Source organism: Taurulus bubalis (genome assembly GCF_910589615.1).
Source record: "Taurulus bubalis genome assembly, chromosome: 7".
Classification (NCBI taxonomy): Eukaryota; Metazoa; Chordata; class Actinopteri; order Perciformes; family Cottidae; genus Taurulus; species Taurulus bubalis.
The window spans coordinates 14,433,133-14,455,064 of record NC_136595.1 but is presented as its reverse complement, the minus strand read 5'-3'; the positions used below and the strand labels follow the sequence as shown (position 1 = coordinate 14,455,064).

Sequence of the window (21,932 nt, the reverse complement as noted above, 5' to 3'; positions counted from 1 at the left end):
AACTGTTTGGTTTCCTAACTTCTGAGGAAACTGCACAATAAACGCTCCACAAAATCTAGAATTGTTGCATGTTTTTTGTATTTGAATTTAATAGGCTACTCAAACAAATATTCATAGCACTTTGTCTACTGTAGTCTCTCCTACAAACAGGTCCAGCTGTATTCGATGAGTTTGCAAATGCCATTCTCGTGAAATGACAATGTAGTGTCATAAATTATGTCATTCAGCAATTAAGGTAATCAATTAGAATTTTAATCATCATATTTACTAAAATGATAGTCACAAGTGCCCCAAACGCATGTGAGGTGTTGATGTGTGTTGTTTGGAGAGAGCAACCAGCTTTGCCTGATGTCAGAGAGCATTGTCACTGAGTTCGGTGGGCGGATTGAAGCAGACAACAACGCGCTGGCTCAGCAGTGCTACTTGTGTCGTGCACCATCTTGCCTCTGTCTGAGACCCAGAGTTAAGTTTCACTTTCTTTTCCCCAGAAAGGGAGTCGCCTCTGCTTCATAGTCTCGACGTCTGTCCTCGAGCCGCTGTTGGTCGCCACGTCTAGATACAGCGGTGATTATGGAGAAACCAACTCAAGAGAAATGCAGGTAATGTTTTCCACGCAACGCAACGCACGCAGGTAGACTTAGTAGTTAAGTAACGCAGGTAGACTTAGTAGTTAAGTAACGCAGGTAGACTTAGCGGTAGTTAAATTACACAGGTAGCCTGTGGTAGTTAAGTTTCAGAAAGGCTGGCAGTGCTTGACAGGCGCACATGGAGGTGTTTCTTGGCACAAAAAGTGAAAACATTTAGTTAATGTATTGTATATCTCCATGGTAAGTCTCCATATTGTGAAAAGGGAATACTGTCCTCCAGTAATAGGCAGTTGAATCAGGAGTTTTTAGTATCGGAGGCACCAGTCTTTCAGAGAGGACTAGAGAGCAAATGCAAAAGAGCTTTTGTCTCAGTTTTGTGACTAATTGGCAGACTTCAATTTCAGTTTATGTCTGAGTAATTCCAGTATTTACTCTGTCTCTGTCCGTTTGATTCTTATAAAACACTTTTATTGACTTTTGTATGCGTTGATGCATGTGATTGTTTTCCTCATCAGCATTGGTGGCTTTTCATTTGGAAAGATCCGTGATTCAGCCACATTTGGCACAGTTCCGTCTGCTTCAGCTAAACCTGCTATCTACTTGCTCGGGTCCACCAAAGATTCTTCCAGCAAAGTTACAGATGCCAGTTCAACAGAGAAAAGGGAGAACAATCATTTGTTTACATTCCCAGGTAAGCTACTTAACAGTTCCTCACCAAGAAAACTGTCAAAGATCAGCACCACCATTGAATATGTCGGCTACTCTTGTGGTTTTCCTCCATTGTTTGAATGCATTTTAAAAAAACAGTAGACACAGTGGAAATGGCCAAAAACAATTAAGGCCTTCTTCAAAACCCTTTATGCAATGAACAAAATCCCATAAATCGCTTTCATTCAGTAATGTGCATCAAATTGCAAATGCACACGTCTACGTCTCACCGCTGTATGTCTTTCTTTCTCTCTACGTCCAGTCTTACATACAGTACAGTAGGTCACCAGCCTGGTGTGTCACTACATGGGGCCTCATTCTTGTCTGTATTCACTGTGCAAGCATTATGTGAAAATACATTGAAATAAAAAATACAAGGTACATTTTTATATTTAGATACATTTTCATGTATTTCATTCATCAAAAGAGGTGAAACATAGCAAACGGAATATTGGATTTAACCTCATCATCTTCTCCTCAGCAGCTCGACCAAATTTGGTATCTCAATGGAGAGACATAGAGTGGACAGAAGAGTGAGTACAAAAATGACTTTCTATCAGGATATAAGGTCAATTGACAAAAAAGTGAACTTTCCCCATTCTGAAGCAGGGGCACTTCCTTCTTGTCTTTTAACCTTTCAGGAGGCTGAGATGGTATTAAGTAGTACAAGTAGTACTTGGGGATTGACGTCAATCCCCAAGTACTACTGTCCTTCTGAATATGTGTAAACAGGATTTGAATCGCTGGGCCTTAGGTTGCGCGTTAACCTAATTAAAATTAAAATATTACCTAACTTTTTATCTCTTCCAAAATATTCCCATCCTGATTCAAAAATCTAATATCATTTCTTTCATATGGGGGAACAAACCTAGTCGGATCAGCAAGACCCAACGTGACAGGAGGCCTAGCTTTACCTCATCTACTGAGCAGCCCTGGCCCTTCTTGAGTCCAAACATAATAGTGAATCACACAATAAGAACATGGGCTCAGTTTAGGAGACATTTTGGGCTGCATGGAGCCTCTCCCCCATTAAATTGAATCCCATGTTTACACCCTCATGTACAGACCATGCATTTACTCTTGTGTTTTGATAAAGGGATCAGATCAATCCATAATTTATACATAGAAGACACATTTGCGTAATTTTCTTCGTACGAAAGACATTTGACTCATTTCCGAATAAGCCTATGATCACATATTGACAGCCTCCTAGAATTAAACTCGAACAGCAGAGGATTGATATCCCAGATTAACAAGTTCATTAACAATATCAACCCAGACTCCTTTGAAAACATAAGAATGGCCTGGGACTCAGATCTTGGGGTGGTTGTAACAAATGGCCAATGGGACTCTATTTTAGACTTGATGTATAGATCTTAATACAGCTAAAAGTGGTGCACAGGGCTCATTACACGAATGCTAGATTTATTCTAACATTGATCCATTATGTCCTCGACGTAAAGGCCAGCCAGCAGACGTATTACACATGTTGCTCATGTCCGAAGCTGTCAGCCTCCAGGATAAGTATTTTTAAAGCTTATAGGAGATGTTATTCTTACCAAATAAAGCCTATGTGGTCGTAGCTTTCACAAGACTCTAGACGTTTGATCCTTTTAACAGAGAAGCAACGTGCCCCACCCCATCCTTTTCTCACTAGGTGTTATGTATTTGATAGATGTTATGTATTTATTGAAACTTGAAAAAAATATAATCTACACTCAAAGGGTCCTCCAAATCCTTTAGTAAAGTATGAAATCCTTTTCTAGATTTCTATGACTCTACAAGACCCTCTCGACAAAGACTAATGTGGAACCATGAATTGCCCCATAGCAGCAGTATATATTTTTATAATATATTTCTGTTTATTTAAAGTGAAAAGTAAACCAGCAAGTAACTTAAATTCTAATCTAGGAAAAAGACGAGCCTGATGAAGACTATCAGCTCCTACATACCAAGCTGTGCCGATGTGAATCAGGCTCAGGTTCTCCTCTTGGGTCCGGTTGGTTCTGGAAAGTCCAGCTTCATCAGCTCAGTCCAGTCTGTGTTTAATGGAAGAGTCACCAACCGAGCCATGGTGGGCTCTTCCTCGAACAGCTTCACCAAGAAGGTACAAGTAGAGCAGTAACATGTAACTGAGGGAATTCACTAAAATAATAGACATTTATTTTTGAGCGAGGTGGGCACTTAATGAGCCAAATGTATTGTTGGGTTTCTAACACTAACAATGGGGAGATACTGAAAAGAGTGTGTGCCTCATTTGGCCTTTGAGTAAGACATTGAATCCCTACTGGATTCAAGAGGGGATCTGAGCAATTCACCCACAAAAAGGAAAAACACGGCCTAAACCCTGGTTTCACTCTCCCAGGGCTCTGAGTTGAGAACGACCATCGGTGGTGTTGTCAGTTATTTACATTTTATGTTTAATAAAAGCTTTTTGGACACGATTTTCACAAAGACGTTTTGCAAGTTTCTTTGTGAAACATCATCTCATGCAACATTAGTTAAAAAATTGACTAAAACTGAACTCAACATCCACTTAATAGCTTTTCTTTAAATCTCATGGTCTTTTTGAGTGAATGAAGTTGGCCTGGTTATCATGAAGTTGATGCATTCACCCGTGTTTCAGATGTTTTTCAAGTCAATAATGTACTTTCATGCTCAATTCAAACTTAATTGCTGTATGACAACAAAATTAAATATAAATATATTAAAATATAGATACCGACAGACAAGACACACACACAAAAAGCAACACTGAACCACAATGTCTCGAGTTTGTTCTCCAGAAGACCGTATTGAAGCATCCCTCCAATCAGCAGTTGGGATGGTTTAGGCATCCATCCCATTAACTTGTGGTGTGTGTGTGTGTGTGTGTGTGTGTGTGTGTGTGTGTGTGTGTGTGTGTGTGTGTGTGTGTGTGTGTGTGTGTGTGTGTGTGTGTGTGTGTGTGTGTGTGTGTGTGTGTGTGTGTGTGTGTGTGTGTGTGTGTGTGTGTGTGTCAGCTGCAGTCCTTCAACATCCATGGTCAGAATGGAGAGCATCCCACTGGACTGATATTGTGCGATATGATGGGCCTGGGAGGTGAAGAAATGACTGGACCAACCCTCCACGACATCCTGTCTATCATTAAAGGTCACGTACCTGAGGGGCACAAGGTAAGCAGGGTCGATCTTGTAATGTTGTAGTTGTAGCATTGTGCTAAAGAGCAATGCCGGTGTATCGTTGGTTGTTTGGTCCAGACTGAAATATTACTCACCAACCACCAGATGGATTGGCACAGTATTTTATACAGACTCTCATGATTCCCAAAGGATTCATTGTAATGACTTTGGTGGCCCTCTGACTTTACTTCTAGCGCCACCATTAGGTTAACATTTGTGGTTTTGAGTGAAATGTCTCGACCCCTATTGGATGGATTGCCATGAAATTTACAGACAGTCATGGTCCCGTCAGGATGAATTGTAAAAGCTTTAGCGATCCTCTTAACACTCAACATGAGTTGTGTTGCTCTTCATTTCTCTCTCTCAGTTTAGCCCAGATCAGCCAGTGAGGTCTGAGACTGTGGGCTATGTGAAGAGGCCAAGCCTCCAAAATAAGATCCATTGTGTGGCCTTTGTGGTGGACGCCTCTAAAGTCCTGACCTACCCTAAAGGCCTCCGCACCACCTTCCAGCAGCTCCGTGAGCACATCAGTGACCTGGGTAAGAAAAGGAAAAACAAGCAGTTAAAACAAAGACGATTTCACCAACTGATTGAAGTTCCTTGTCAGCCAAACTGGGCTTTGACTTTTCAAACCAAAGTGGAAAAGCAGTACTTTGTCAGTTTTTACCTTATTACATTATTATTAATTTAACTTAGTTTTAATTGTTCAGAATGTGTTTATGATGTCCAGATTTATTCCATAATCCGCAAAGATTTCACAGACCTGTTTATTTCGGTTGGATTTTGCATTTGGTTTGATGCAGAAGTGAAGAACAACTTTAGCTCTAAAACCTTTAGAAATTAACTGAATTAAGCACTGTTGAAATTATAACTGTCAGTTAATGTATTTATCTGGAATATAACAATTAAAATATGTTTTATTGCAATGAAACCTTAATGACAGCCTTGTGTTTGTTAGGTGTTCACCAGGTGGCTCTGCTGACCCACGTTGACCAAATTTGTTCAGAAACGGACAAAGACGCCACCCAGGTTTACAAGAGCCACATCATTCGGGACATGGTAGGTTGAAATAAACCTTATGCAGTTGGAGAAGTGTTCATGCATTGTAATTTAACTTTCCAGTCTCGGAGACATTTCCTCTAAATTATCTGTAAATGAGAAATGGAAATGCACTAACCATCTGACCATGAAGGTATTGCATAATACAGACACTAAGGTTGTCATTTAGTTAACATGTCTTATGAACATGCATGTGAGGATACAATGGTGAATTAGTAACTTGTAATGCTTTAGTTTTGATAATATATTACCAGAGAGTCATGTGAACTATTAATCTCAGTGGGTCAACTTCTCTATGTGATCTACAATGTGGATACAAAATAAAGAGGCTATTAAAATACATTTAACAGTAAACAAGGGGAGTAGTCAATTACATTATAAAATATCAAATAGTCTGTAACTGTACAGCTTGTACTTTTTTCTTACATTTACAAAAAAAGAGAAACTACAGGCAGATCCTTTTTATTTTGTATTCCTCTCTGCCTAGATTATTTTCAAACTAAAAGTACATATCTTTCTGTGAGAATAAACTTGACTCACTCGTTTCAAACCACAGCGCTTGAGATGATCATTTGTAAGTGTCACCCAGTTTGTAATGACATTTCTGTGTGTTTGCAGATGGGTAAAGCTGGAGCTCTTTTGGGTATGTCCACCTCCTACATCGTCCCAGTGAAGAACTACTCATCCGAGCTGGACCTGGACGTGAACACTGATGTGCTTCTGCTTAGTGCTGTCGACCACATCCTGCAGTATACTGACCTGCATTTCCAGGACAACACATCTCACCACACAGGGCCAAAGATAGACTAAAACATTCCCTTTTTTTTCAAAAAATATTGAAAAAGTCATCATTCACATTAAAATAATCGTTTGTGGTTTAATTTGATTTTGTGAACAGGATTTGATCATTTCTGACTATCAAAGCTACAGGACAATCACATAAAATGTCACACGTAGTGGCTTTAAACTTTCATGTAAACCTTTATGCTTTCGACATTTAATTCAAAATAAAATCTGAACTTTGTAGTATCTTTTTTGTAAGCATAAACTATTGTCTTTATATCATGGACAATGAGCCTCATGCGAGAACCATTCATACAAACACAAGTTGTTTTGAGTGGCAGTTTTCTCACACTTAATTTTGTTTTATGTTGGAATGAAATTTAAAGTGATCTTGACCTGTCATACTATGTCTGCCTTTCTCCTTGTTTGACACAAAAAGCACAACACAAAAGGTTTAACAATTTTATTTTACATTGTATGATTTTATTGGTGTCTCTCACTCTGACAGCTGCCTTTTGGTCTTAATGCGGGATCGCTACAGGCGAGCGTACTCCCTTATTGTTCACAATAATACAATATAATGAGCAGCAGGGGCGTTTCTAGCCCCTAGGAAACCGGCATGTGTGCGCGTGCGCAGCGATCTGGGGCCACAGTTCATAGATTGGTTCAATCAGAAAGAGTGTGATTTTGCTCTGTAGTTTTGTTTGCATTCATTCAGAGACACAAGAGACATAATTTCAGGGTCATAGTGAACACAAATAAGAACTTTTCTCAAATAAAAGAGAGAAATACTTTTCCTGCTTGTAAAGGAAAGACAGATAAACTAGCTTTCATATCCGCGTCACTCCCAAATCCAATGGATGGAGAATGTCAACTTTTGAGTTTTTTACTTGTTTTATTTTGAGCAGAAGGGAATAAGATGTTGATCAACATTTACATCTATTTTGTTGTCTGTGTAGTTTTTACAAACCAGTCATATGTTATGCTCATTTGGACACTATCACTGAGATAAAGATAAACTAGTTCAGTGTCAAATATACCATTAATAAGAAAAAAAACATGAATAACAAAAATAAAATCAAACACATTTCAAGTACATCTTAATTATCGAATGATAAATATTGTATGATGGTACTCCTTGGTATAGTTTACTTTGAGCTAAACTCCTTGGTGTAGTTTACTTGGAGCTAAAAACCTTGGTATAGTTTACTTAAGCAATAAGGTACTCAAGGCAGTACTGTGTCGTCAATAGGGTTAGGGTTATGTACTGTTCAAGTGTGTTGTTAGGCCCGACGTGCAGCAGAGGGCCGGCAAACCCTTGAACAGCACATTATTGTAGATACAGTACTGCCTCGAGTATCTTATTGCTTTTATAATATGGTTACCTGCGACTTCATAAATAGTAATATTAAGCTCCCTTTCAGCACAAAATAGTTGTAGCCACCAAACGTTGTGTATCGCATTTCAACGACAGAGAAAATAGTCCCGTATGTGTATGGTGGTTGCAGCCATACACATACGGGACGCACATATGGGACTATAAAACGGACTGCCTGGTCAGTAAATCTATGATTTACTGACCAGGCAGTCAGTTTTTACACCAAATAATTAAAGTCACATAATCGTCTCTTCAACAAAAAAGAAGCTATTCATAACTATTGATCTACCCATATTATAAGACTACTTGAAGAATGGGTACAGGGAACCGGGAATGAGTACAGGGAATGGGTACAGTGCCAGAGCCCCCATGTATGGGGGCTAATATCACATGCCATTTTTGTATTTTGAAAAATATATATATTATTGATAATCTTATTACCTGTCAATTGCACATTGTTTTAACATCACCCATGATTAAAGTTCAACAATACTATCTTAAGTTTATGATTAAAATGTATCATAAAAGTAAAAATGATGACGTACAGTAAGGCAAAAAACAAAGAGATAAAGGACAAAACCTACAAATCATCAGCTGAAAGGCCTCATGGACTGAACAAGTTAGGTATAAGGGTCAGAAAAGAGGAAAGTTATGAATAGCTTCTTTTTTGTTGAAGAGACGATTATGTGACTTTAACTATTTGGTGTAAAAACTGACTGCAGTCAGTTTTATAGTCCCGTATGTGTATGGCGGCAACCACCATACACATACGGGACTATTTTCTCTGTCGCTGAAATGCGATACACAACGTTTGGTAGCTACAACTATTTTGTGCTGAAAGGGAGCTTACTAATACTATTTATAAAGTCTTAGGTAACCATATTATAAAAGCAATAAGGTACTCAAGGCAGTACCGTGTCTACAATAATGTACAGTTCAAGGGTTTGTCGGCCCTCCGCTGCTTGTCGGGCCTAACAACACCCTTGAACAGTACATTATTGACAATACAGTACTGCCTCTCGTACCTTATTGCTTAAGTATGAACCCCCTATGAGTTCTAATAGTTGTGTTATTTTATATACATTTTTTCAGAATTTAGTTGTAAGAAAAAAATTATATTTTCAAATAACTCACTTTTATAACATATTTTTTATCATAAGTATGAACATCCAGCATGATCTGAGCATAATTTTATCAAGAAAAAAAATTTCAACTCCATGGTGCAAGGTTTAATGCTATACTATACTGTTATTAACTGTACAATTCTTGACTAATTGTTATAAACCTAACCAGGCTGAAAACTACTAACAATGTTCTCAGATTAAAACAATATGGTTTTGTTTCTATAGGAAAATGAAGGAGCTGATTGAGAGTATTAGAATGTACAAACCCACAGATAGCTCTGTGTCACAGGTTCGCGTCCTGCTTATTGGACCAGTTAGAGCTAGAAAGTGCAGCTTCTTCAATTCTATCAACTTGGGGCCACGTCACCAGTCAGGCCATCGCTGGCTGCTCTACCACCAGCCTCACCAAACAGGTTACTTCCTGCCAGTTATTGATTTCCTTCTGTGGTGATTGATTTCAAAATTTAAAAAAAAAATGCATTTTGTGGTTTGTTACTCCATCGTTTAGTTCTCAACAGTTGCTACCTACTCTTTGAAAGCCGGATGAGAAGAAAAAAGGCTCATAAAAAAGGCTCTTGCCCAAAACACAGTGTTGTCTGACATTCGGGCAAACTCCAGAAAGATAGTGGGCTATTTCAAGAGCAGCACCACTGCAAAGGTGAATTCCTTTATTTCACTGCAATATTCTAAATGACGCTGTTTTGTTTAAATTGCTGCAGACACTTGACCAAATCACTTTTTGTTGGCAAAATTTATAAGAGAGGCTGACACAGATGCAGGATCAACTGGGCCTGCCAGCACTGAAGCTGATCCAAGAGGTGGATACACGCTGGAATAGCACGTACCATATGCTCCAGCGTGTTTTACGACCTCAGGGAACCTGTAGGAGCAGCTTTGGCAGGTCTATGCACAGACGTTGCGCCACTGTCGTCAGAACATTATGTCATTATTGCAGAATGTCTGAAAGTGCTGTCCCCATTTCATGATGCCACCGTTGAGCTGTCAGAGGAGAAGAGAGTGTCTGGATCAAAAGTCATTCCTCTTCTATCAATGCTACACCACACGGTGGAGGAAGAAATGGGACGTGTCCAAAGTGCAGAGAGCATTGCAATGGCTCAGAGTCTGAGGAGACAGTTAAGGCAGAAGCTGTACACTATGCAATCGATGACCGCCATATCACTGGCGACACTGCTGGATCCCAGGTTTAAGAAGATAGGCTTCTTTAGCCCCAACAAAGCAGCAGATGCCGAGAGAAGGCTCACTTCTGAATGTGCTGGGATCCGAAACAGCGTGTCTTCCTCCACTTCCTCCTCCTCAGAACCACACACATCTGAAGCTTCTCAGCCTGTGACTCAAGGTAATGGATACTGGATACATTCTAATTGTGTTATTGTATTTAGTCTCTTACAGCCTGTTTGTCTGTCTTAGGGAGCAAACTGTGGCGTCGTTTGGACACCACAGTCCTGCAGGCGAGGACCCCGAACGTCACTGCGGACGCAACAGTAGAGGTCCAAACGTACCTGGGGGAACCAAACATTGAAAGATTGGAGAACCCTCTTGAGTATTGGGAAGGACTGAAAATAGTTTATCCCAATTCGTACAAACTGGCGGTTGCTTTTCTCTGTACTCCAGCTTCATCTGTGCCCTGTGAACGGGTGTTTTCAAAAGCAGGCAAAATCGTCTCGAAAAAAAGAAACCGCCTGAAGCCCAGCACTGTAGAAATGTTGCTCTTTCTAAATAAAAATGGATAAACTGTTGTCCCAAGTAACATAAGCACAGTCTCCCCAATTTGTTTCCACTTTCCCTTTGGACCCCGCAATTGTATCATAAAGACAGACACCATATTAATAAGTTCATAATGTATGTATTGGCGTCACAAACATCATTCGTTCATTCATTAATTTCAAAGCTTCGGACTCCAAAGTCATGGTGTTGTTATAACCACTGCCTGTTTTACATTTATTATCGACTTGATGGCGCAGTAGAGCAAATGAAGCATCATGAAGCTTCTCGAACCAATTCGATGGAAAGCTTCAACGCTTCAGGAAGCTTTATCTCACCATCACTAGTTGTCAGTCTGTTCATCTCCCTTCAATCATTTTTATTGCAGCAAAATGGGACAAACTGACCAACAGTCACAAATGTGGCATGCACCTGACAAACTGAGCAAAATATCGCGATAATATGCTGTATCGATTTTTTCCCCCACCCCTAGTTGCTACATCACAAATGTTGTCAAAATTCTTTGTTGTCTTTAGAAACAAGTATTTTGTGATTCAGATTCAGGAGGCCAGTGCTCGGCTCGGCGTGCCGGTGTCCTGTGTGGTTCCAGTGAAGAATTACAGCGAGGAGTTGGAGTTGGACCAGAACTGCGACATCCTGCTTCTCAGTGCCGTCATCCAGATGTTTCGTTTTGCTGATGATTACTTTGATGAAATCAGTGACCGATTAAGCAACATTGAAATCAAATTATAGGACTTATTTGTGCAGCAGTTGTTTATATCTTGTCCAACTGCAATAAAAAGTCCTTCAAAATGACCCATCGTTCAGCAGGTCAGATCCAAGATGGCTGATCCCATTCATATTCTTGCCGGTGCACTGCATAAATAGATAAATGCTTGATAACAATAAACTGTTGTCATTATGAAGAAAAACATCAATATAAGAGGTGATTTTTTTTAAACGGTAGTTTAGAAAGTTTGAAATTCTGCTTTAAAGTAAGTGTCCTGGTAAAAAGTCTTGCAGTTTATACTTATACTGTATGTGCTGCACTGACACTAATGACAAATTCATGCATATTAGCTTGTGCTTCTAGTTTGCAATTTGGACACTTCCTTTGTAAATCTGTTATCATTCCTGAACTTAATAATTAAGTTCAGTATTTTGTTGTTCAATAAAAGCTCAAATGCATGACTGAACAGAAAAACTGAAATGTATTAATGTCAGAGAGTTATTACAGCAAACAGTGTTGGAGTCGGACCAGCTGAGGAGCGATCCCTCTGTGCAACAGGACTGTGACACAACACACATCACACCTCTTATCAGCCTGCTTTTACACTATTGAAATTAATTGAATTAGAGTGGATTATAAATTGGCAGCTGTCCTCTCAGTGACAGTAATAAGTTAGAAAATAACTGCTCTGTGCTCAGGATAACTTTTTCGACAACATCAAACACACATCTTGGAATAGTGTTTAAAATACAGATGTTGTGTTAGTGCACATAAAAGACAAGGAGCTTCCTCCAGCGTGGCAACTGGTGTGGCCGACAAGAACGATGGATTTGGGAAGAAGGAATGTCCTGTAAATCCAGAACATCGGATTCAAGGATTCCTTCCTCTCCCTTTCCATCATATTGATGTGTCCTAGAAAGTAATTACATAGAGACAGACTCCGCAACCAACACTGTGTCATGATTCTGTTACATCAAGCGTTATAGTAATAAGTGCATTCAGCTAAAATGGCATTAGTATCTAAACTGAGTTCACTCAGAATTTGTTTTAAACTAATACCGAAAGCTAAATTAGTTTATTTAGAGACAAACTTCGTTTTATTTTGAAGGCCAGATTATTCCAGTACGGACCCTTCCAGTTTCATTTCCAGAGAAACTGCGCGTCACCGGGTCAGCACAGGCAACGTTACATCTTCAGTTAGAACTCCGCGACTATTTAGGCAGAAGGTAAGGCTGAACACGTTTAGGCTAGTTCACATTAATTGTATTCAATCTTAATTTGAATCCTACTATGCCTTTTTCCCGGATTAATACCCAATCCCGGAACTGAAATTAGAAACCGAAAGTGTCAGGATCATTCCTTGATTGTCATCTGGTTTTAGAAATAGTTACGGTTTAACCCAACAGATCTAAAAGTTCCTTTCCGGTTGAAAAAGAAAGTGAAAAGCTGGCATGGCGGTTGCAGTCGGTAGTAATAATAGGGTGTGGCAAACCTTTTCTTTATTCTGGTGTTTATCAAAACATTTACAGTTTATATTATTCTGTGCCAGGTTAGCACAGGAGAGCAGGACTTGTAGTGTTTTAAGGAAACCTCTTATTTTAAGTCCTAACTTTGATAAAATGAGGAAGAATATTGTTACTCTTGAAGTATAAATTACAAATGATGACAGAAGCTACTGGACCAAATAACTTGTGTATTATGTTTACCACAATGCATCATCACAACACTGGACAATGTCATGCTATTTTCTTTAATGTTTTTGTGGAATGTAGTTTTGAGATGATTTTAACAATTGTTTTATTTAATTTATTATATTGACCTTGAGCATAGGGTGCATCTAGTGTATCCAGAGGGATTAAAAGAAGTAACATGTTTCTGGATATCCTGCATTTTTATGCAACTGTTTCTTTTTGTAGACACCAAAGTGAGAAAACGTAATTCACTATCCTTTACACACTTCAACAGACCAACTGTCCACCATGAGCTCCATGCTAACCAGAAGCCAGCAGAGAACAATCTGCTCCCAACTGGGAAGAGTCAAACTCCAGCTGCTGTACAAAGCCAGCATACACAGTTTCACCGCCGCGGCCTTCCACAAGCGATGTGACAACCGCTGTCCCACCGTGTCTGTGGGCTACAACGCTTCTGGTTATGTGTTTGGAGGCCACACCAAACAACCCTTCAGTCAGTCGGGGCAGTACATGCCTGATGACAAGGCCTTTCTTTTTACCTTCACTAGAGAAAAGCTCCTCAAATATCCAGTCACTGTCCCAGCTAATGCAGTGAAAATGATGGGTAACTGTGGTCCATATTTTGGAGAAACGTTGGTTCTTCTCAATGGAAACACAACAGTAGCCTATTCCAATCCAGGGAATTATTACAACTTCCATGCTGCAGAGATGCATGGCAACGACCTCAACCTGACCGAGTGTGAAGTCTATGAAGTGGAAGGTAAGTTCAATATAAATATTATTATTATTATTATAATAATAATAAAATGATTTGGGGTGGTAAAGGGCTGAGTCTAACATTTAATTTAATTAAAAAAGCTATGCCCTTCTCACATTATAGTTATGGCTTTGGAGCCTCCTCTCGAAAAAACTAGATATACCCTCCCCCCCATTATCTCAAAATAACATATTTAAGCAAAATGTAAATAAAAGGTCAGGTATGAAACAATTTAATCAAAAGATGAATATGACATTAATATAAATTAAATGTATTACAAAAAATAACGCGCATGAATAAATATGATTATTCCAACTTCTCTGTTCAAATGAATGAACTGGGTACAGCAGCAGCTCTGCAAGTGTGCTCCAAGCGGCCAAAAAATAAAAACATTTGAAAAAGTTATTTTTCTCCATTAATCATAGCCTGGTTACTCTTGATAATCCACAGACCTTGTTGTGAGCAGTTTCATGTCGGAACAGTTTTCTTTCAACCATGGTTCCGACAGAATGCATTACTAACTAGAAAGGTGCACTAGGTGTGTCTGCAGCAAACACCTGCCAACAAGTCACTGAAGGTGTCGCAAAACACACTTCATTCAAACTCAAAAACAAGCCAAGATGAATGAAAGCAAATGGATATGCGAGTTGAGAGCTCACTCATTTGTAATCACTTCAAACTTGTTTATATTCCTTTGTGTCCGCAAGTCAAAAGTGTCCTTGAACAAAGACCTGGGTGCGTTACAGCAGCCCACTGTGTCTAAAAATGCTTAGAATGGGTTGAATGAAGAAGTCAAATTTCCCGTTAATACCTGTATGTGACAATTGTAATTCAATTGATGTTTTCAGGGTTTTGAGTCCAGCCCATTCTCTTGAAACCGATATCTCAGGAATGCTTGGATGGCACAAATATCCACTTAGACTCAAGATGATTGATTAGATTTTGGAGGTCAAAGGTCAAGGTCACTGTGACTCCACGGCCGTTCTATTATATATAATACGTTATATCTCAGAAACGCCTTGAGCAAACGTATAAACATTTGTCACAGACTCATTGGGTGATATTAATAAAACATTTTATCTGCATACATTAATGCAAAAGAAAAAAAATCATATCATAAACTATGCTGTGTAATATTTATATTCTGTTCTGTTCACGAAATACAATTGCATAGGTGGGTAATAGTTTAATAAAACTTGATAAGATCATTGTTGTTTTTGCTCTTCAACAGAAACCACAGAACTTGAGAGGCCTTGGAGGACCATCACCTGGGAATCGGAGTAAGATGGATACCATCCTGCACATAATGCGATTTACATGCTTTAGTACAATACACGATACAGTGTGACACAAGTTCATATGTTCCACATGCTATGATATGCAACGCTGCTAAGCTTGACTGGGTATACTATAACAACTTCTTTAGATTACAATGGACTCAGTGTTTATGCGTAATACTATGCAATGATGTTGTTGGCTGTGCTTACTGAGCTATACAATTTTGAAATGCACAATTCTTCTTATTGTCTTGATTATGTCTGGAACCACGACTGATACCATCACAGAGGTCAACTTGCTGTGTGCACAAAATACCTTTTTTTGTTTTACAACCAGGCTGAAAACAACCTTAACAATCAATGAAAAGTAAAAAAAAAAAAAAACACACTTTCTTGTTTCTACAGGAAGAGGAAGGAGCTGATTGAGAGTATTAAGAGTTACAAACCCACAGATAGCTCTGTGTCCCAGTTTCGCGTCCTGCTTGTTGGACCAGTTGGAGCTGGAAAGTCCAGCTTCTTCAATTCTATCAACTCTGTATTCAGAGGCCACGTCACCAGTCAGGCCATCGCTGGCTGCTCTGCCACCAGCCTCACCACACAGGTTAGGTTAGGTTTTCCTTTTATGGTGATTGATTTCAGAATAAAAAACCTGCACGGTCGCCATTTTGTGGTCTGTTACTCCATCGTTTTGTTCTCAACAGTTTCGCACCTACTCTTTGAAAGCCGGACGAGAAGGAAAACCCCTGCCAATCATCTTCTGTGATACCATGGGACTGGAGGAAAGCACTGGGGCGGGGCTTGATATCGATGACATCTGCAGCATCCTTAAAGGTCATCTACCAGACCGTTATCAGGTGCAGCTTTTCATGACATTGAGCAAGATATTAAATGTTGTAATCATTGATTTGGTTGCAGTTAACTCAAACTGTCCGTATCTTTCCCCTCGACTGAATGACTCAGTTCAACCCGTCTGCTCCTCTGCAATCGGACACCAACGGCTATCGTAAGTCTCCAGTTCTGAAGGACAAGATCCACTGTGTGGCCTACGTCACTGATGCCTGCAAGGTGTCTATCATGCCCAAAAAGCTGGAGGAGAAGATGGAGGCTATCCGCAAAAAGATCAACTTAATGGGTCAGTACAATTGAATTTCACTTAATTATAATGAAGAGATACTGTACACACTCTTAGAACATATCAGAATACGTTTTCTTAATCTCAATAAAGTACAACAAACAGACTGTAGACCTACAAGGTACCCTATATGATGACTATTTAAATAATGTCAACATTAATTGTTGATTGTTTTTTATTATTTATAGGAAGAAAAATGTTATGTTCCCACTTGAGTCTCCACCTTCACTTATCCCACAAGCCATGGTTTACAGCTATTGGAACAGCTGGTAGTGAAGTTGTAAATGTACTGTGTCACTGATCAACACTGTAAACTACTAGCCTACAAGTAATAATGCAGTATTTCTACTTTTGCTTCTCTCAGCTGCATGCTCAAACTTGTGGTGGTTTCATGGGAGTTTTGTTCTGTACTCACAAATTAAACATTTAACTTTGTAAAAATCATAGACATTTCCACTTCTTATACCAAGTGCTGAACTGTGAAAATGTATGCAAACATGTTTACAATGACGCAAAACACTAGTGTCCAACTGTCCATAGAATATACGCCAAATTCCTTCGACAGTCAACAAAGAAATGCTCCGTATTTTAGTGTGAAAATGAGTCATGTGACAATGTAAGATGACTAGTAAACGACACAGCGTCTATTACATAGGGACTAGTGAATGAGAAAACGAGGGAATGAGTTCAGACAAGTGTTTGCAAGTTTTTTCAAATTGAAAAAAATTGCAACATAAAAGTAAAACTATCAACATAAGTCAACAGCATTTTGGAAATATCCTCTCTGCTCTGTTGTTTCCAGGGATTCCTCAGCTGGTCCTGCTCACTAAAGTTGATGAAGCCTGCCCTTTGGTGGCCGAAGATGTGAGAAACGTTTACAAGAGTGGCTACATCAAGGAACTGGTGAGGATTTTACGATTTTATAATCTTGATAGTTGGCTAACGTTAGCTAGCCAGTGAAGGGGTATGCCATTCGTTATTGCCATTGAGTCGAAACGGTCATCAGGCTATTTTTAGCTAAACATAGCCATGTTCAGCGGTACCGCAATTTGCGTAATTTTCGTTATCTCATGAAGTTGAAATTTGAGTAATAATAACAACGTTAGTATTGGTGTAGCAAGCTAGAGTCAGATCTAATCAGATCTGATTCAACTAATCAACAGCTATCTTGGAATGAAAAAAGTGTGTCAGGCTGTCCAAATACACCAACATGCTTAATAACTAAATAAACTGGCCCAGGAGTTAGAAAATGTAAGGCCATCAAAGAGCATGACAACTCTTTCATACATGCAAAGCAGCTCACAGAAATATATCCCAACTTGTGTATTGCTCTGCGGGTCAGTGCAATACTACCAGTAACAGTAGCTTCATTTTAATGTGTAACACTACTGAGAAGTGTGGTAGTAATCTTTGATCTTTGTGGATGTTTTGATGTTGTTATCAGTGTTTAACTTTAAACATTTATATCTTAGCAGTCTTAGAAGTGGAAGTTTCAGGACGTAGTAATCTTTAAAGAAGTCTAATATTTTTTCAGTTTTTCTGGTTGAAGTAATACAAGTCTATGTTTTAGAGTTTTAAGATTTAAGCCAGTTAGCGTTCTCACCCTCATTCTTGTGTATATCACTTAACTCTACTGATATCATGGGGGTATAATCTGGCCTGAGGGGTATAAATTGGCCACTCTAGGCCATAATATACCCGAGGTATAATCTGGCCTAGGCCCCTTTAACCCTAGGTATAGTCCGGACTGGGGGTATACTATGGCCTGTTACGGTATATTTACTATTTTATGTCATCTGACTTTTGTTTAGAAGTTATTTGCTTTGTATTGAGCAGCCTACAAAAACAAACACCAACAATATAACCAACTTTTCCAAAGTCGAACATACACATTTAAATAAAATGTAGTTGCTACATTACAAATGTTGGCAAAATTCCTTGGGGTCTTTAGAAACAAGTATTTTGTGATTCAGATTCAGGAGGCCAGTGCTCGGCTCGGCGTGCCGGTGTCCTGTGTGGTTCCAGTGAAGAATTACAGCGAGGAGTTGGAGTTGGACCAGAACTGCGACATCCTGCTTCTCAGTGCCGTCATCCAGATGTTTCGTTTTGCTGATAATTACTTTGATGAAATCAGTGACCGATTAAGCAACATTGAAATCAAAGTATAGTGCAACAGTTGTTTATATCTTGTCCAACTGCAATGAAAAGTCCTTCAAAATGACCCATCGTTCTGCAGGTCAGATCCAAGATGGCTAATCCCATTCATATTCTTGCCGGTGCACTGCATAAATGGATAAATGCCTGATAACAATAAGATATTGTCATTATGAAGAAAAACATCAATATAAGAGGTGATTTTTCTAAACAGTTTAGAAAGTTTGAGATTCTGCTTTACAGTAAGCGTCCTGGTAAAAAGTCTTGCAGTTTATACTTTGCATGTGCTGAACTGACACTAATAGTGCTAATACTAAACTGTCATGAACGTTTTCATTCCAGTCTGTTTTTTTCATTGTAGTAATACATCTTTTTCTGAAGAGTATTTGATGCCATGGAAACAACTTCCCAGTATCTGCAGACAAATTAATGCATATTAGCTTGTTTTGTCTGTTATTGGATGTTGTATAGAATTTGGAAACTTCCTTTGTAAATCCGTTATCATTCCTAAACTTAATAATTAAGTTCAGTATTTTGTTGTTCAATAAAAGCTCAAAGTGCATGAATGAACAGAAAAACTGAAATTTATTAATGTCAGAGAGTTATTACAGCAAACAGTTTTGGAGTCGGACCAGCTGAGGAGCGATCCCTCTGTGCAACAGGACTGTGACACAACACACATCACACCTCTTATCAGCCTGCTTTTACACTATTGAAATTAATTGAATTAGAGTGGATTATAAATTGGCAGCTGTCCTCTCAGTGACAGTAATAAGTTAAAAAATAACTGCTCTGTGCTCAGGATAACTTTTAAACAAACGCACATCTTGAAATAGTGTTTAAAATACAGATGTTGTGTTAGTGCACATAAAAGACTTCCTCCAGCGTGGCAACATCTGACATTAAACTGGTTGTACGTTTTTGTACTGCAACTGTCACTGGTGTGGCCGACAAGAACGATGGAATAGGGAAGAAGGAATGTCTTGTAAATCCAGAACATCGGATTCAATGATTCCTTCGTCTCCCTTTCCATCATATTGATGCATTACCTTCAGCCTAGCTACTCAGTGGCCACCACTGAGAGAGCAGTGGTCGTACTGGGAGGCAATGATAATGAGGATCAGATGACATGGTTGTCGGTGAGGTTGGTTCAGATCATGGGGAGAACAGAGGAAGACCACTGGGGACGGAGCAGAGGGGAGGAGGCTCTTATGGCACAGCTGGCACTCGCCGACATTTCAAACGGTCAGATCTCTTCCCTCTCTTCAGCCAACAGCTTCCGTCAAAAAAAAAAAAAGGCAGCCATGTGAAGAAGAAACCATTTCAACTTCCACCACTTGAGTTACAGTGCAGAACACACTTGTACGTACACACATCGAAAAACACACTCACTTACAAACAAAGTACACATGGGCTTGGTCAGAGTCCAAAGGCTGATTTCAGTGACAACCAGAGTGGAGAATAAAGAGGGACATTTGGCACCTCTCTGCCGGCTAACAGCACGAGCACACACTCATGTGAAAGCAAAACACAGCATTTTTGGCTAATTGTTGGCTATGTCTGAGAAAGCAAAACCATCCTTGTGTTCTTTATCACTGGCTGTGGTCCTCACATTTACTGTAGATATTAGCAACCAGCAATGGAATAAGAACGTGTTTGTAGTAGTCACTAAAGCTTGTGTGTTCAGTTAGATCTTTTTTAACTACATAGTACTAGTTAAAATACTAGTGGGAACTAGTAGTCCCATGTAACTACTATACTCTTCAGTACACATATTAATGTACTTCTTAAAAGATTAGCTGACTGGTAATATTCAATGCAGCATGTACTGAAGTGTTAGCACTGAGCCACACAGCCATACGTCCACTGTGGACACGGGGAAGTGATGCTGTTATCATTGTGCAGAGTTAATTAAAAAGTGTGTTGTTTAACCTGACAAAAGGGAAAAGCAGGTGTTGGCACAGCTGTGCAAATGGACTGTTTGGCAATGACGGGGAATACCGCAACTTAATCTGGTTTATTAATGTAATGCTAGGTGTTTATTTAGGGATGAATTGTGCTATGCAACGGATACTTTAGAGCATACACTGTACTATAAAGTTACCTAATTTAATGTTCTGACAGGGAATATTGATATAAGTATGAGGATTTAAAATATTTTGTGTGTGCTTTCTCTGCGTAACGTCACATAACAGTTCGTTACACTCAGTTTCTCTGTGATCACTGGAAAGGATTAGCTGGCTCTTTGGAAGCCATTTTCATCTCCGGCAGGAGGACGATGCAATTGTTCGCATGTGTGCGAGTGACTGGGTGAGTGAGTGTGCATCTCAGTGTCTGTCCAAGACGAGTCCCGCATTCTGGTGCAGAAAACTGCATTACATTTTAGGTGCCCTAAAATGTGTGGTTGCAATGACTCGCACTTTCTCAAATAACCTTTTCGTGCCCGTTTTATACAGCCATCTACTGCCTGCTCACTCCTCACTCACTCCTCTTAATCGGCACCCGACCGGTAGCGGCCGCAAGTGATAACACTGCTGAGTGCATCTCCGACCCACCAACCACCACACTGATAACAGTTGGTGGTGGATTTGGCAAACAGCTAACGAAAAGAAATGTGTTTTGGGCTTAAAGGTAGTGGAACCACACACACTGCTGTACCTCAATGCAACTCAGCTGCTGCTTCATAGGCAGACAGCGTGGGGGAGTTTAATTTGTGTTTCGCGGCACCTTGCTAAGTCTCCACAGGGGGTTAGCCAATTGTTGGTTGTAGTGATTTAATTACACAATGTCCAATGCAGACACACCTGGCGGAGATCTGCACTCTGCCGACTACACATCTCTAGTTTTCAGTTTGTAAAGAACAAATACCAGAAACTCACAAGCCCCCATATCTCCAACCACACTGCCAGTTTGCAGATACCAGAAACAATTGGGGCAATTTAAAACAACTAGATTGAAGGACAAATTTAAAAACATTTTCAAAACTGAACATTTACAACTAAGGTGGCTTGTACACATGCACCTCACATTATCACAGAAGGTGTGTGGCTTTGTACTATAGCAATTCCATCCATATATTAAAAATATGAAAAGACGGAACAGACACAGAAAGGGAAACAAGACGCTTTCTGTTGTGATTGTAGCTGTTAACGGAATGATGACTGCATGCTAGAAATCTGTATGTAGTGAAACACAAAAAAAACAATCAAATACTTACAGGCATGAACTCGAACTGGGATAAAAAATAAAAAAAACTATAAATTGTGATATTGCACACCTTGAGTTGTTTCAACCCATGACAGACAAAGACAGTCGGGACATTAAGCACATTAAGATCTCTGCAGGTTGTCACTTTGGTTCTTCAGCATTTGGATTCGACCGACTCAATCACACACTGTGCTTACGTCAACATCTAGAGAGATGACTTTCAAAATCCAAAATCCAAACGGTAAAATAAAAAATTTAACAAAAGAACTTCTCCTTGTTTTTTTTCTTCCCTTAAAGAACTGTACAAGATTATTACAAAAATCAATAATTAGTTATACATATTTATATGACAACATTGTTTACGTTATATTACTATAAAGAAATACAACCTTTTGTGTCGGCCTTGTTTTAAGACTGAATGCAGTATTCCTTTTTCAGAGTCCTGTGGCTTTGCTGCGATGC

General features: G+C 39.3%; 2 protein-coding genes across 4 annotated transcripts; both read left to right on the top strand.

Moving 5' to 3' along the window:
• The first annotated feature begins 495 nt into the window (after window positions 1-495).
• Window positions 496-6,698, top strand: LOC306739268 (interferon-induced protein 44-like). Of its 3 annotated transcripts, none has more exons than XM_079221244.1 (8): window positions 496-599; window positions 1,103-1,278; window positions 1,780-1,828; window positions 3,207-3,402; window positions 4,298-4,450; window positions 4,824-4,995; window positions 5,415-5,515; window positions 6,134-6,698. In XM_079221244.1, the coding sequence occupies exons 1-8, from the start codon at window positions 571-573 to the stop codon at window positions 6,323-6,325; spliced, it is 1,068 nt and encodes a 355-aa protein (XP_079077370.1). In that variant the 5' UTR covers window positions 496-570; the 3' UTR covers window positions 6,326-6,698. The 3 variants fall into 3 exon arrangements, with proteins under 3 accessions (XP_079077370.1, XP_079077371.1, XP_079077369.1); XM_079221245.1 differs by having other exon boundaries at window positions 1,777-1,828; window positions 4,304-4,450; XM_079221243.1 differs by having other exon boundaries at window positions 1,777-1,828.
• Window positions 6,699-13,231: 6,533 nt separating this feature from the next.
• Window positions 13,232-18,827, top strand: LOC306739139 (interferon-induced protein 44-like; the record flags this gene model as incomplete). Its single annotated transcript, XM_079221101.1, has 7 exons — window positions 13,232-13,703; window positions 14,932-14,980; window positions 15,383-15,578; window positions 15,679-15,831; window positions 15,938-16,109; window positions 16,912-17,012; window positions 18,083-18,827. 7 exons carry the CDS (start codon window positions 13,232-13,234, stop codon window positions 18,275-18,277), a joined length of 1,338 nt encoding a protein of 445 aa, XP_079077227.1. The 3' UTR covers window positions 18,278-18,827.
• Window positions 18,828-21,932: the final 3,105 nt, after the last annotated feature.

Coding starts and splice junctions, on each gene's coding strand:
- LOC306739268 (XM_079221243.1), top strand. CDS start 571: ATGGAGAAACCAACTCAAGAGAAATGCAG. Junction 600..1,102: donor CCAACTCAAGAGAAATGCAG/GTAATGTTTTCC, acceptor TTTCCTCATCAG/CATTGGTGGCTTTTCATTTG. Junction 5,516..6,133: donor GCCACATCATTCGGGACATG/GTAGGTTGAAAT, acceptor GTGTGTTTGCAG/ATGGGTAAAGCTGGAGCTCT.